The sequence below is a fragment of the Lolium perenne genome, chromosome 3 (assembly GCF_019359855.2).
Source record: "Lolium perenne isolate Kyuss_39 chromosome 3, Kyuss_2.0, whole genome shotgun sequence".
NCBI classification, from domain to species: Eukaryota; Viridiplantae; Streptophyta; class Magnoliopsida; order Poales; family Poaceae; genus Lolium; species Lolium perenne.
Genome location: NC_067246.2, coordinates 280763830 through 280779120, shown reverse-complemented (window position 1 = coordinate 280779120; position 15291 = coordinate 280763830). Strand labels below are relative to the sequence as shown.

Here is a 15291-nt window from a genome sequence, read left to right as displayed (position 1 = left end):
TCAATCACAGATGGTGAATCAAGTGTAGCGGAGGTACTCAGAATTGTACCTTTTCTTGTAGTGGATGGTAATATGGCGATCTTAGTATCGCGAGTTTTACCCATGATGGAGAATTTGCAGCGAACAATATTAATCCAAGTGAACTTCCAAATAAAGCTATGCTCCCCGGCAACGGCGCTTGAGAAAATAGTCTTGATGACCCACAAGTATAGGGGATCGCAACAGTCTTCGAGGGAAGTAAAACCCAATTTATTGATTCGACACAAGGGGAGACAAAGAACACTTGGAAGCCTTAACAACGGAGTTGTCAATTCAGTTGCACTGGAAACAGACTTGCTCGCAAGAGTTTATCGATAATGTGAGTTTTATAGCAACGATGCGATAGTGAAATAACAGCAGCAGAGTAACAGAGACAGCAGTAGTGATTATAGTAAACAGCAGGATTAAAATACTGTAGGCACGGGGACGGATGACGGGCGTTGCATGGATGAGAGAAACTCATGTAACAATCATAGCAGGGCATTTGCAGATAATAATAAAACGGTGTCCAAGTACAAAGCAATCAATAGGCATGTGTTCCATATATAGTCGTGCGTGCTCGCAATGAGAAACTTGCACAACATCTTTTGTCCTACCAGCCGGTGGCAGCCGGGCCTCAAGGGAAACTACTGGATATTAAGGTACTCCTTTTAATAGAGTACCGGAGCAAAGCATTAACACTCCGTGAACACATGTGATCCTCTCATCGCTACCATTCCCTCCGGTTGTCCCGATTTCTGTCACTTCGGGGCCATCGGTTCCGGACAGCGACATGTGTATACAACTTATAGATAAGACCATAAACAATGATTATCTTCATGAAACAATAACATGTTCAGATCTGAGATCATGGCACTCGGGCCCTAGTGACAAGCATTAAGCATAACAAGTTGCAACAATATCATCAAAGTACCAACAACGGACACTAGGCACTATGCCCTAACAATCTTATGCTATTACATGACCAATCTCATCCAATCCCTACGATCCCCTTCGGCCTACAGCGGGGGAATTACTCACACATGGATGGGGGAAACATTGCTGGTTGATGGAGAGGCGTTGGCGGTGATGGCGGTGATGATCTCCTCCAATTCCCCGTCCCGGCGGAGTGCCAGAACGGAGACTTCTGGCTCCCGCGACGGAGTTTCGCGATGTGGCGGCATTCTGGAGGGTTTCTGGCGACTTCGACTTCTCTTCCGGTGTTTTTAGGTCGAGGCGAATAAGTAGTCCGAAAGAGGGCGTCGGAGGCCGGCCGAGGGGGCCACACCACAGGGCCGCGCGGGCCCCCCCTAGGCCGCGCCGCCCCATGGTGTGGGGCCCTCGGGCCTCCACTTCAATTGCCCTTCTGGCTCCGTTAGTTTCCTGGGAAAATAGGGCCTTCTGCATAAATTCCGAGGTTTTTCCCGAAAGTTGGATTTCTGCACAAAAACGAGACACCAGAGCAGTTCTGCTGAAAACAGCGTTAGTCCGTGTTAGTTGCATCCAAAATACACAAATTAGAGGCAAAACAATAGCAAAAGTGTTCGGGAAAGTAGATACGTTTTGGACGTATCAGTGGCCCGACGAAGCTAGCCACTACTTGGGCGGACTATGAGGATGCCCCTGCCGTAGGCTTCGCGACAGCTGCTGAGGCTGTGACCACCAAGTTCTGGGTAAGGCATATATTTCTCGAGCACCGTTCATAGTTGATGACCCTAATGTGCTAACTCATGACTTTCACAACTGATTTATGCATGATTGAAGTGCTTCTATCGTGTGGACCCGGAGCATGACACGCAGGCGCGTCTCACTTTGCGTGGCGCTTGCGAGAGGTTGACACCGCAGCAGTGGTACAACCAAAAGTTCACCAGCGCTAGTGCCTTCTGGGCTAACAAGGGTAAGAGGGTCAAGAAGGAGTACTATGTTGGTAACGAACCTACGGAGGAATGGGCAATGACCATTGAGGAGTACATGTCGGTGAGTAAAATGTCAATGAGATTCTACATTGCTGCTAAGTTTTCATTGAATTATCTTGAGCTGAGTATTGCGTTTTCAGGTTTGTCCCGAGTGGGCCGAGCAGCATAGGGAGGCATGGGAGGAGCTGATTAGGGCGAGGTGGCTCAGGCAGGACGAGGAGTTTGCAGCCGTGTCGAGGCGTAACATGGAGAACCGAGGCACCGGTGGCACACACTGCGCGGGAAACCGCGACTACACCCGCTTCAAGGGGAAAAAGGTATGTATATACATGGAACGACCTTCATTCATTTCCCGCCATGTCTCATTTGTGGTACGCTTAACTTTTCTTTTCGCGATGCAGGTGGCCGAGGCACCACCTGGGGTGGTGCTTCATGATGCCCAGATATATGACATGATGCGGACGAAGCAGAAGCCCAATCCCGCATTGCCTCAGCCACAGTACTACGGCAATGCCAAGGCCGCCAAGGAGGACTACTGCGACATGGTCAAGTCTCGTCACCCCGAGGTGTATGACCCCTTGAGCATTCCGGTCGACGAGGAGTCGTTGGTCCTGTCGGGGCACGGGCGTCCGCATGGCCGTTTCCCTTGGCTGAATAAGGCGGTCAAGCCTACCCACTCCACGAGCTACACACGCCTCAAGCATACCCTCACCGCCGACAGCCCCCAGCCTCGTCCACGGCCTGCTCGTCCACCCGCCTACGATGTAAGTTTTCCTCATTTTCATCCTCTTTCCGGTTTTCCTTCCTACATGGCTAAGTGTTTACGAGATTCATTGTTTCTGAAATTGTAGCCTGACTTCGAGGCGGCCTTCGAAGCCTGCAATGAAGCGTATCAGCAGGCCGCTGCCCAGTGGAATAGGCAGAATACGGCCTATATGTCGTATATATCAGTAAGTCTGAATCTTTCTTCTCGCGCAAGTAGATGACAAGTCTCAGTTTGATGCTTTATTTCTGCAAAGCCTAACTTGTAACCTATCTTGCAGGAAATGATGATCTCTATGTCTACTGGTACACCGCCACCGGCTCGAGTTACCGTGGCGGGGGACATGCCTATCATGCCATCGAAGGCAGCTTTCGCTGCGACTTACTACGGATCCACGCCGGAGGTAAGTTCTTTGCCAAACCAGTAGTTACCACTTTCCTTTGCCTCGCAAGTTGCTAACATGTAGGGAACACGTAGGGAACGGGATGGTCCGGGAACCAGGCATCGCCGGGTGGGCGCGAGGTCACACCGGTTCATGAAGGTGGTCGGTCTCCTGGGCGTTCTGCTGGTGCCTCTCCGTCGACTACTCCTGGGACTACTCCCGGTGCCTCTCCGTCGACTTCTCCTGGGCGTGCTACCGGTCCTTCTCCAGGTGGTTCTTCTGCAGCTTCTACCGGAGCGCAACCCCGGGCTGCTCGTTTCGCCAACGATGTGGGCGGACACACCCCGCCCGGGTCCTTCCTCCGCTAGTCGGCACCGGGCTTCTTGCTTGCCATCATTTGCTACCTACTACTATGTATTGGATGACATGGCACTCTCCTCTTGTATGCTATTACATGCACCATGTATGCTACTATGTGGATTTCATGCTATTTATGTGAATTATGGTGAATTTGGATGTATTTGGATGCTACTATGTGGATTTCATGCTATTTATGTGAATTATGGTGAATTTGGATGAATTTGGATGAATTGGACCTGCTGAACTGAATTTAGATGAATTGGAACCCAATTTAAATCGAAAAAAAAATGGTAGGGCATACGCCGAGGGCAATGCCGTCGGCATAGGGCCCTGGCATGACCATATGGTCGAGCCTATGCCGAGGGCATTGCCGTCGGCATAGGCCACCTCACCTGGCCGCACCTCGTCGCTCCACGTGGCCTGCATGGGCCATGCATATGCCGAGGGGGTTGCCCTCGGCGTAGCTCCTGGCTACGGCCCGCCACGCTGCGCCACGTCGCCTCTGGTGGCTCTCTATGCCGAGGGGGATGCCCTCGGCGTATGGCATCGCGCCGTTAACGGCGACGGCACGCCGGCGAGCGTACGCCGACGGTGCGTACGCCGACGGTGAGCATGGTCCTCGGCGTAGGTGGTGTACGCCGACGGCCATGCCTACGCCGACGGTGGACACGTCTGTGCCGAGGGACCCAGACGCCGACGACGTACGCCGAGGGCTGCCGTCGGCGTAGCCTACGCCGAGGGCAAGGCATGGCTACGCCGAGGGCAGCCGGCCGTCGGCGTACCCGCCGATTCCTGTAGTGAACGGATATGGTAGCTGCCGGTTGAAAGTAGTGAAGATGATCAAACGTACATGGGTTTCTTCAGGGCATCCACCATCATATCTGTAGGCGACAGGATGGTATGGAACCAAGTGGAAGCACTTGTATGAAGGAAGGGCGAGAATTGTCCTACTTGTAGAGTACCTTCGAGTTCATGTGGGTGGTCTTGAGCATGTTGCATGAGCCAACTGACCGAAGCGAGTAGGACACCGCATACCGTGGCCATCCACGACTCACTCCTCCTCACCGTTGCATACGACGGTGACATCGCGCCCGCTGTGGCCAGTGACCATCCACCGCCCACTTGAGGCCGACCTTGTCTTTCGTCACTCGGTACTCCCGATCGCGCCTAGGACAATGGCCACGCAGCCACACGAGTTGCTCCACCTCACAACCATGCGAGAGAGGCGAGGACACCACACTTGAAGTGTTTGTCCACGAGTAGCTCCTTTCCGCCGGCACGCGGGTCGCAGACGCCGCGCTCACCATGGCCTTCCACGAGTTGCTCATCCTCACCATCGTGTGTGCCAGGGATGTTGCGCCCACCGGAACGAGTCAATGACGTTTGATTGCTTTTGGAAAGTAATATATGTGATTTGATGGCGTGCTTAGTGCCATAGAGTTGGATTGTGGTAATACATCGTGGTAACGAGGTAGATTTTGGTAAGCGTTTATGATAATAAGAGAGATATTTGGCAAGCTTTTTATGATAATGAGAGCGATTTTTTGGCAAGTATTTTGGGCGACGTGAGAGACCTGTTTTTGATATCGTGATTACATTGATTATTTGATATCGTGATTACCTTGATTTGATATCATAATACGGTGTATTATTACCTTGATTTTGATTGATTATGTGCGGGGCGTACTAATTTGTCAAGCAACCAGCACAGGCATATTTTGGCACGATGCAAAGTTTGCCTTTCTGCAAACAAGGACATGATGCATGCTCTGTTGAAATGCTCCCATGCAAAGAGGTTCTGGGTGGAGGCGAGATCGTGGCTGGATATTAAGATACCAGAGCTCCACTGTAGTTCTTGGATGAAGGACATTTTATGTGATCCGATTATTCTACATGGTGATCGGGCGAAGATTATTACCGTCATGTGGGCAATTTGGATATCACGCAATAATATTACCCATGACAGGTTAGTTTGGATCCGGTTCAGACTATGAATAGAACCCGAGATGATCTTGCTTTGCTTGAGGTTCAACTGAAGCAAGCTCGAGTCTTACCGGGCCATGGATGGCGTCCTCCTGAAGACGGTTGGATTAAGATTAATACCGATGCAGGTATTGCTGTTGATTTCATGAAGGGTGTAGCAGGGGGTGTTGTGAGAAACCCTGCTGGCTTCGTTGGTGCCCGGAGTAAACCATTGTCTGGGATCACTGATCCGCTGATTGCCGAGGCAATGGCACTGCGTGAAGGCGTTGTCTTCGCAAGGCTCCGAGGTTTTACGCGAGTGCTTATGGAAGTTGACTGCTTGGAGATCGTCAACCCATGGGACTCGCGCTGGTTCTCGCGCAGTTGTTGCGCCTATAATCCAAGAAATTGAAGGGCTTAGTTCTTTTTTTTTTAGTTCTTTTGTTATTTATCATGTAATAAGATCATCTAATACTCTGGCCATATATATATGTGCTAAGCACGCTTGCACTATAGAAGCTACGAGCTGTTGGATGGAACTGTCACCGCCTTTCCTCGTGTCCAGCCTTCAGGCGGATATCGCAGGTTCCACTGTTGGTTAATAAAGCCCAAAGTTTTCATGCAAAGTAACGTACCAACTTCATATAATAGTATAGATAATAGCACGTGTGAGGAAATTGCATGCATAGCAATGCTAAATGAACCTGGTCCACCACATGCATTTTGTGGCCCTTAGCTGCAAGAATTTTGGATGAAAACTCATTACTTTTCGTTTTTACTCGCTTTGATATTTGCTTGATATGATACCACTTCCTACACTCACTACATATGTTATTGTTATTTCATGTCGTTGACCACGGTACGCGTATGCATGCATCTTTACATACTTCTTGAATGGAAGGCAGGCTCTATGTCGCCATGCATCAAGGCAACGATGCAATAGACAACCAATTTTTTGGGTAACGACGTGTATCATCGGGGACTTTCTTTTGTGCCCAAGGACAACAACTACATAACATTTCATGTTTCTCTCGGGAACCTTAACAACTACTCCCTCCGTTTCTTTTGCTTAGGGCGTATAATTTTTTTGCAGTTTTCGTCAAAGCATAAGAGCATCTCCAGCCGCGTCCTCCAAAGCATCCCCAAACGGCACCGGATCGAGCGTTTGGGGGACGTGTTTCGTTCGTGCAGCGTTTGGTGGACGTCGCTCCCCAGCCGCGTCCCCCAAACGCCCACCCCAAATAAATATAATTGCACGAATATAAAGGTTTTCATTCAAATTTGATTATATATTACAAAGTTTGAATGAACACAGCTAGATTTCATCTAAACCCTAGCCTACTGGCCGCCCGGCGGTGCGTTCGACGGCCCTGCCCCGTCGTCGCCTACCCTCCGCCGCAGCTCCTGCTGCTCGCGCCGCCTCTCCATGCATAGGGCGGAGGCCAGAAGCCGCTGCTCCAGCAGCGCGTCGTCGCCTGCCCTCCCCTGCTGCGCCGCCTAGAGGGAGAGCTCGACGGCGCGGCGAATCTGCGCATCTTCGCGGGCACGGGCGTCGTCCTGGAGCTTCTTTTCCGACTCGAAGGACTCGACGAACGCTCGTTGCTGATCCGCTATCTCGTCTGGGTGCGGCCCGTCGTCGTCGGACCACTCGAAGTCGTCGTCGTCGTTATCCTCCTGCTCCACCTTGTCCTCCTCCTCCTCCATTTGTGCCTCCAGTTGCACCGCCAACGGGTCGGCCTCCGCCGCCAACACATCCACCCACGCCCCCAGGCCGCCTCTGGTGCCGCCAGCGCCACCTCCCGCTGCTGACGCTCCTCCGCCGCCTGCCGCTGCTGACGCTCCACCGCCTCCCACCGCCGCTGCTCGATCGCCTCCCGCCGTTCACGGTACTGGAGCTCCCCTCCATGTGCTGGCGTTGCCGCTCTGCACACCACCGCTCGGCTATCTCCTCCGTCCGGCGCCACCACGCCTTTTCCGCCATGGCGGCGTCGAACGCCGCAATGGTGTCCACCAGTGCCGCCTCCTCCCACATCGTGTTCACCTCAGCTTCGGGGTCTCCCGCTGCCGACTCCCGCTATAGATGCTCCCGCTGCTCGATTGCCTCTCATCGATGCAGCCGCTCTGCACGCCACCGCTACGCCAGACGCCGCCACGACTCTTCCTCTACGGCAGTGTCGATGTCGAATTGCGGTGCTTCCGGTGGTGGAGGTGCTGGCGGGCACGGTGGTGGAGGGAACTGGCCGGCGTCGGGGCGGTTCATCATTGCGCAGTGGTGTTCGAGCGACGAGGGTTGTGCTTGCGCGGAGAAAGGGGTGTCGGCGGCTGTGGTGGCTGCCATTGAGCCGGGGGAGGGGGGCTTTTATAGACGCCGGCGGGAAGATAGCGCGGGAAGAGGCCAGAAGCGGCGGGAAGAAAGTGCGGGAACGCGCGGTGACGTGCGAACACCGACAACGCGTGGAGGTTGCGCATCACCAACGAGACATCTCATCTGCCCCTCCGTCGCCATTAAGGCAAAGCTGCAACGCTTCGTTCGTGTGTCACTGCGCCAATAACTTCCGTCGTGAGGCAGACGACGGTTAGGTTCAAACTTGAATGTGCCGCTGACGCGCCGGTCCCGCCACGCCTCGCTTTTCGTTGTGTCCGGCGTGACCCAAGCGTCCCCTGTGTAGCGGGGACAGGCTCGGGGCGCGGGACAGCGTATTGGGCCGCGCCGGACAAAAAAAGAATTTAGGGCACGCGGCTGGGAACGCTTTTATTGTCCGGCGCAGCCCAAATCCCTTTGGGGACGCTTTGGGGGATGCGGCTGGAGATGCTCTAAGGCGCGGGTGTAGAAGTAGTCTCATACTTGCCAACTTGCCCTTCCGTACTTTACTCCTTCGCATGCAACTAAGAGCATCTCCAGTCGCGTCCCCCAAACCGTCCCCCAAAGCGATTTGGGGCGCGTCGGACAAAAAAACGTTCCCAGCCGCGCGCCCCAAAGGCCTTTTTTGTCCGGCGCGGCCCGATACGGTGTCCGGCGTCCCGAGCCCGTCCCCGTCCCACAGGGGACGCACCGGGCACGCCGGACACAACGAAATGAGAGGCGAGGAGGCGCGGGCCCGACCCGTCAGCGGCTCGGACGCTCAACCGCCACATACGTAGCGACGGTGCAGTTGCCAGGAAGCGGAACCGTCGCATTGGCAACCGCGTCGACGGCGCGCCAACCCCGCCGGAATGGAGCGCCGACTCCTCGGAAGAGCAACCGCTGCTCTCTTTGACTTCTGCGCCGCCGTTCATCCGCGCTCAATAAGACCCGTACGTACGCCGTACGTACGCCACCATTCATCCAAGCCTCCATCCGACACCTCCAGCGACGATGAGCTACATCTCCCAGCTCCCGTCCGACACCTCCAGCGAGGGAAAGCCTGCTGGCTGGCGCCATTGGTGGGAGAGAGCCAGGACGCCGAGCAGCGGCGACGATTCCCCGCCGCCAGTTGACAGCGAGGAGGAATGGCTGGGCTGGGAGGAGGACGCGGAGGAAGAAGAGAGCGAGGACGCGGCGGCGTCGGTGGCCCGTGCGAAGGCGAAGGCGGCCAAGGCGAAGGCGGCCAAGGCCAAGGCCGCCAAGGCCGCCAAGGCCAAGGCCAAGGCCAAGGCAAAGGCAAAGGCAAAGGCAAAGGCAAAGTCGCAGCCGACGTTCACCGCCGACGACGAGGAGGACTCCGACGCGTCGGGCGCCGACACCGCCTCTTCGGAAGAGGTGGCGAGCAGGAAGCGCCACCGCGATGACGACGACGAGGCGGGGCCATCAGCGAAGAAGAAGAATTAGATAGTTTATATGTATTTAATTATATTTTTCCGAAGTTTTATATATAATTAGTTTATGTTCAACCGATTTGAATATTAGTAAATAGTTTTTTCTAGCCAAAAAAAGTAATTTTAATGTTTGGGGCGGCGTTTGGGGGACGCGGCTGGGGAGCGACGTCCCCCAAACGCGGCACGAACAAAACACGTCCCCCAAACGCTCGATCCGGCGCGCTTTGGGGGACGGTTTGGGGGACGCGGCTGGAGATGCTCTAAATCACCCTGCATGCAGGCTTCCATTTCAAAGCAGTGTGCATGCAACTTCAATTGGCTGTGTGCCAGCACGCGGCATTAATTCCAGCAAAATGAGGAGGCCTGGTGTGGGTAGTTAATTCTAAAGTTTTCTCCGGCGATGAACGGCAAGGGAGAAAAATAAGGAGGGAGGTAGAGATTTATGAGGGGTACATTTGGAAACAAATCATCGCGCGTTAACCACCTTAATCGCCGTGCAGAATTTTTTACGCCTTATTCCATGGGAAGGAGGGAGTGCATAACATTTTTGGGTGAAAGTGGCTATTAGATGTGATTCCATGTGGCATTTTAAGGTCTAGTGCGTCACTATTGCATGCGTGAAATCCATGCATCGTCTCGGTGTCGTGGCAGCATGCTAAGGTTCCAGATTGTCTCAAGGTTCCATAGTCATCCCACCCATTTCCGCATGGCTATGGCTCGAGATCGAAGTTTTGGGACCTTTCCCGCCCTCTTTCAACTTTTGGCATCTTTACCGCCTGTTTTTCATTCCGCCAAATCTCCCATCCAATTTTCGGCACGCATATTTCCTGGGTTTTCCCGCCAAACTATTTCATCGGTAGATTTCATTGGTCTTTGGGAGGCCCACCATTTTTCTGATAGGTTTAATTTGTCGATAGATCTAACTTCCCGAGTGCTTCCGACGCCACCAAAATCACCTAGATCGGAGCATAGAATCTACGATTCTTGGAAAACGTTGTTGACAATATGAAAATTTGGTAGTGGGGCTAACCAAAATTAGGTGTGCTAGCCGTGGCGAAATCCAGCGAGAAAAATATCGGAACAAAAGTTTTTGTTCTGAAAGATATTTACAAGAAAAACGAGCGGGAAACTCCTGAAATAAATAAAAAAAACGGTGTGCTATAACAAGACGTGAACCTTGCACCTTGCATTTTAGATGCCCTTAGAGAATCACATTTTTCTTAGGCGGTGTACCCGGTTACGAAGAATAATGGTAGGTCACTGGATGATCGAAAATCTGAGCGATGGCTTTTCATTCAGGTGATCCCTAGGTAGGTCCTGCCATCCAATAGTCGTGAAAAGAGGTTATTGATAGTTTGTCTAATAGAAAGAAATACAAGTAGGAAGTGTTGAGAAATCCAGTAAGGAGAGATGAGATATTGCAACGCCCACATATCACAATTTGATCTAGGGCTTCGTCCCCTCGCCGGCGACGCCGTTGGTCCTCTCCGCCTCCGGTGGCCTTGGCGTCTTGGAGGTGTGACGGACAACGGCCTCTCACCGGCGGAGAGTTTTTGTTCTTTGTTAGGTTGTTTTCAGTGTCTTCTTTGGGATGGTGAGGCGGCGGCTACATCCTAAAATCAGAATAAGATCCTTCTCGCCCTATCCTCTCTCCGGTGCGTCTTGCATCGGCGGAGGGCGCGTCGAGTCGTGTGCCCGGTGGATCTCCTAGGATCCGGTCGGTTTTCGTGTTCGTTTGAGTGGTTTCGGGTCAGTCTCTTCCGATCTACGGTTGTCATTTTTGGCAATGGTTGTTGCTCTGGTGCGCTAGTCCTATAGGTCTTAGCACGACGACTTCCCGTTTGTCTACTACAACAAGCTCTACTACGACAAGCTTTGCCTGACTCCGGTGATGCAAGGGCGAGAACAGCGGCGCGCCTTCGGCTCGCTCGCTCATGTCTGTAGTCGTCGCTAGGTGGTTCAAAGGTCTACTTGTAATTATTATTACTTTAGATCTGCTTGCACTAGTATTGATGGTTATTAATAGATTGGCGAAATTTAGCAAAAAAAAAAAGGTGTAGAGTTTATCTTTTGATTGATGATAGAGCGTCGTTGCATCGATTCATTCTCCCTTAAACGGTAACAAAACGATTGTGCTTATCTGTATGGGCTTCGAGTATATGTGTAGCATGGTCCTTGTGGCCGGACACGTACGTACCGTTACTCGAATCAGCTAATGGATCCCTAGTTTTCGTAGCATTTGGGCGGGAGAGAACTAGTGCCGTACATGCCGGCTCCCCTTGGACAGTAGTAGCGAGCTACGAGATCGAGTTAGAAGCTAGCCTTACATTGGCTCACGTACGTGCATGTGCAGGTCGATCTGACCGCTACTTCATGCTCGGACGACTAACCTGATCAGTTCTGAATCATTTGGGGAAATTAAAGGTAGCAGTTAATTAGTAATGTTCTTAGAAAATTTTGGCATTACTTGCCTTCTTTTTTGGACGATCACAATTCAAACATTAAACAGCAAGTCTAACCAAATAGACTTTATCGACTCCCAAGTTTGAAATTAATGAACAGCAAATCTGTTCAAAAGTTTCACAAGACCTATTCTCTTCTTTGGACCTTTGGTCCACACAACAATTAGATACATTATACTAACAGCACACACAACACAGCAAATGTGACATCTACATCTAAAATTAAACTCGGACTTGGCAGTTCAATTTAACACGAATGCAAGTTAGCAACGAAAATGTGCACAGGGGAAAGAACAGTTACTACAACTTCGAGTCCGCTCCGAAATTCATCCAACCAGTATTACAAAAGAAGCATCCAGAAGCACCGGGGCCGAAGCAGCAGGCCAGTGAGGGAGTTCGTTGTATACCAGGCAGCAATGTCTTACTCAAAGGCAGGCCAATATGTTCGGACCCTCCCCTGCTGCAGCAAACCAAAACGGCAGGACCTGTAGCATCATATAAAACTTGACATTATTATCAACACGTGTTAAGTACTACCTATATTACCATCGGTTGCAAATAAACCATCTTGCTTGATATGCTATATAAGATAGAGCAAGTTCCCAAAGAACCACATGCACAGATGGAGATCTAGTCCTGATCAGCCCCAAAAATTACAACCAGCAACATTATACACAAAACCCTCTTAAATACCAAAAACTGAGAAAGAGGGGGTTGGATCCTGTGTGGGTGGGTTGGATTGCGCATTCAGATTCAGATTCGCCAGCGTTGGAGTGACTTTGGCTCATGCGCGCGATCGCGAGTAAAGCATCCTGGTCCTGGTTCCCGGCCTAGTAGGAGCGGATTGAACTGACTGAGAGCGTGCCGTGCTTCAAAATCGGTCCATCCACGTTTTCGGCCAGCTCGCCAACTCGATCGCTGGATTTTGAAGTCTCAATGTCAATGACGCGAGAGTGAAAAGGCAAGCCACGCCTAGCTGCTCGATACCAGACACTATAAAGAACACGCGCAAGATGCAACACACATCGCCGGGCCGGACGAACTCTGCATGGACTCAGACGTGGCTCTTGATGGCGTCGCTGTAACCCGTGCGGTCGTCGTAGAACTTGGACCACAGCATGACACCACCGTACTTGGGAGAGCCCTTGATCAGCGGCAGAACACGCGAGGTGAGCTCGCGGGCGGGCACGAACCCCGTCCCCGCAGCGTCTTTGGAAGCCGGTAGTCCAAGGAAGATTTTCCCCGCCGGCACCGACTCCCACTTCTTCCATGCGTTAAGGAATGCACTCCGACCTGCGCTAAACTGGCACTCCTCGTTGTTGTAGAACTGCACCCACACGAAGTCGAACAGGCCGGTGTTGATCGCGCCGCCATCCCACTCGTCGGGGAATGGGCACTGCGGCGCAGCGCTCAGCAGCACCGTCTTGCCCAACTTCTTCAGGTCCGTGGCGAGATTGTTCCAGAACTTGGCGCTGCCGAGCTCGATGTCGAAGTCGATGCCGTCGAGTACGGCGTCGCCCAAAGGGCGAGAGGAAGACGTGCCGCCCAGGTAGTTGTTCCATAGGTACATGGCGACCTGACTGGCGTCGCCAGGGGACGAGAGGCCGTAGCTCACGTCGCCGCCGCCGATGGAGAGCAGGACCTTGACGCCGCTGCGCTGGCACGACTGGATATCTTTGCTCTGGCTTCTGCAACCACCTGACGAGGGGTCGCAGTGGCTGGCAAGGTTTAGCTCCGGCGTCTGGCCCTTGCCGAACTTGGGAAGGAAAGCAAGGATGACAAACTCGTAGTTTCCAGACGCGCACGTCTCGGCCAGCGACGCCTCGCCGTCGTTCTGGCCCCAGTAGACGGCTATGCTGCCGGCCTGGCATGTGGCGAGGAAAGCCACGACGAGGGAGCCAGCGAGCAAGAAGGGGGTGAGAGATCGGCTTTTCATGGCTGGCCTGGGATAAATTACCGGAGCTTGCCTAGCTAGAACAAGAAAGAGTGTAGAGAGGCTACTGAGAGACAGTGAGCTGTGCTTTGTGTTTTGAGTTGTGATGGGCTATTGCATACATCTGGTGTTTTTATAGTGGCTTGATGAAGCGCCTCAGCTCGTGCCGTACGTCACGGATGCTTTTTTAAAGTAGCTTTCGATCGACCTTTCGTGGCATCGCACGTCCGCTCCTGCGTCTGAATTTACCGAGACATAGTGGTTGCGGTCAAGTAAAGTATGCACACTACTTAACCATCCGTGAATGCTTAACCACGGCAGAAACTACCCATGCTTAATTTACTCGGACTGATAACGGTTCATCAAAGATTATTGAAACAGAGCGTGCGTTCAAAACACGAACAAACCACCGTAATAAACTAGAACACCAACAATATGTGCGACAAACCAAAATTATAACGTAACAAATTTTGTTTATACAATTTATACATTAATTACCTAAAATAATTAGCTATGTTACATTAGGGCATGTACAATAATGGGGTGATGTCAGCATTTCCTTACGTTTGCCACGTTGAATTTTTGTTTAGTTGGAGGAGAGAGAAGGAAGAAAGATAAGGTTGTCTTCCTAAGGTATGATCTCTTATGAAATAAGAGAAGGCTATTTTTCTCATTGTACCACTTGTCTTCCCTTAACCGCATAATTTTCTACAAAAAATAATTAATTATCATTTATTGCAAGAGATAGCAATAAGAGCTAATGCATTGTATCGTTTATATTTATCGTCTTCTCTTGATGACGTGGATTATTGAGAGAAGGCACACATTCCCTACCATTGTACATGCCCTAATACACAACATCTGCTAGGTGATCATTGAATTGTAAACTTTGAATTCTCGTTTGATTAATAAAAGGCTGTGTGCATCAACCGATGCAGAGGCCGGGGATCACCCCATTTCGAAAAAAATATTATCTGCTACAATACTCTAACCTTCCTTAAAGGTGTTGTTACACTATATCCTATCACTATAGCGCTCGCACTTACCTCCTCAACGTGAGAGGACCCAGATCCATCATTATTGTGTGTATATTCACGTTGTAGGACCAAAACCTTGAGTTTGCTTCGGTGAGATAATATTTAGCAAAACCTTGAGGTCCTTCGATCTGATAAGTGCACGCATGACACGACCCGTTGTCTACTTCAAGAATAATTAGAAACCAATATTGTGCACATGTGAAATGGCGGGACTATCAAGGAGTTATTAGTAGCCTCAACCGACCATAAAAACATTTGGTGCTTTTGTCGGTAAATTTGACTTTTACCAATCTTTACTTTTCTTGAAGTTCCTTTAAAGATAGGTTTTAGAAGAGATCTAACTGATAAAGAGTGGGTGGCATGGTTGCAAGATCAATTAAAAAATATCATATGTTTCCTAAAATACTCGTGGAAACTAAATGTTAAGATATTCACGTGGTTCCTTCGTAGAAAAGTTGTACTTGTCAAGGATAACCTTCCTATACGTAAATGAAATGGGTGTAATACATAATGTTTTTGTGATTCAGAAACATTGAGCATTTTAATGACATGGAATTGGTTTTACACACATGGCAACACACTCCACAAAAGTATGGAAAAAATAGAGAATTAGAATAAATAGATTCAAACAAATAAAAATAAAAACTCGAACTAAATGAATAG

The 15291-nt window shown here is 51.0% G+C and overlaps 2 protein-coding genes across 2 annotated transcripts; one reads left to right on the top strand and one right to left on the bottom strand.

The window, feature by feature from the left end:
- Nucleotides 1–1960: 1960 nt before the first annotated feature.
- LOC139838191 (uncharacterized) lies at nucleotides 1961–5813 on the top strand. The gene is made up of 5 exons (XM_071827566.1): nucleotides 1961–1995; nucleotides 2075–2251; nucleotides 2336–2698; nucleotides 2786–2884; nucleotides 5574–5813. The coding sequence occupies exons 1-5, from the start codon at nucleotides 1972–1974 to the stop codon at nucleotides 5811–5813; spliced, it is 903 nt and encodes a 300-aa protein (XP_071683667.1). The 5' UTR covers nucleotides 1961–1971.
- Nucleotides 5814–12712: 6899 nt separating this feature from the next.
- LOC139837674 (acidic endochitinase-like) lies at nucleotides 12713–13676 on the bottom strand. Its single transcript, XM_071826993.1, has one exon. The coding sequence runs from the start codon at nucleotides 13592–13594 to the stop codon at nucleotides 12713–12715; it is 882 nt and encodes a 293-aa protein (XP_071683094.1). The 5' UTR covers nucleotides 13595–13676.
- Nucleotides 13677–15291: the final 1615 nt, after the last annotated feature.

Bases quoted from the DNA above. Each gene is read 5' to 3' on its own strand.
- LOC139838191 (XM_071827566.1), top strand. From the start codon at position 1,972: ATGACCATTGAGGAGTACATGTCG. The intron at 1,996-2,074 runs GTGAGTAAAATG...TTGCGTTTTCAG, and splicing joins CCATTGAGGAGTACATGTCG to GTTTGTCCCGAGTGGGCCGA. The intron at 2,699-2,785 runs GTAAGTTTTCCT...CTGAAATTGTAG, and splicing joins CTCGTCCACCCGCCTACGAT to CCTGACTTCGAGGCGGCCTT.
- LOC139837674 (XM_071826993.1), bottom strand. From the start codon at position 13,594: ATGAAAAGCCGATCTCTCACCCCCTTCTTGCTCGCTGGCTCCCTCGTC.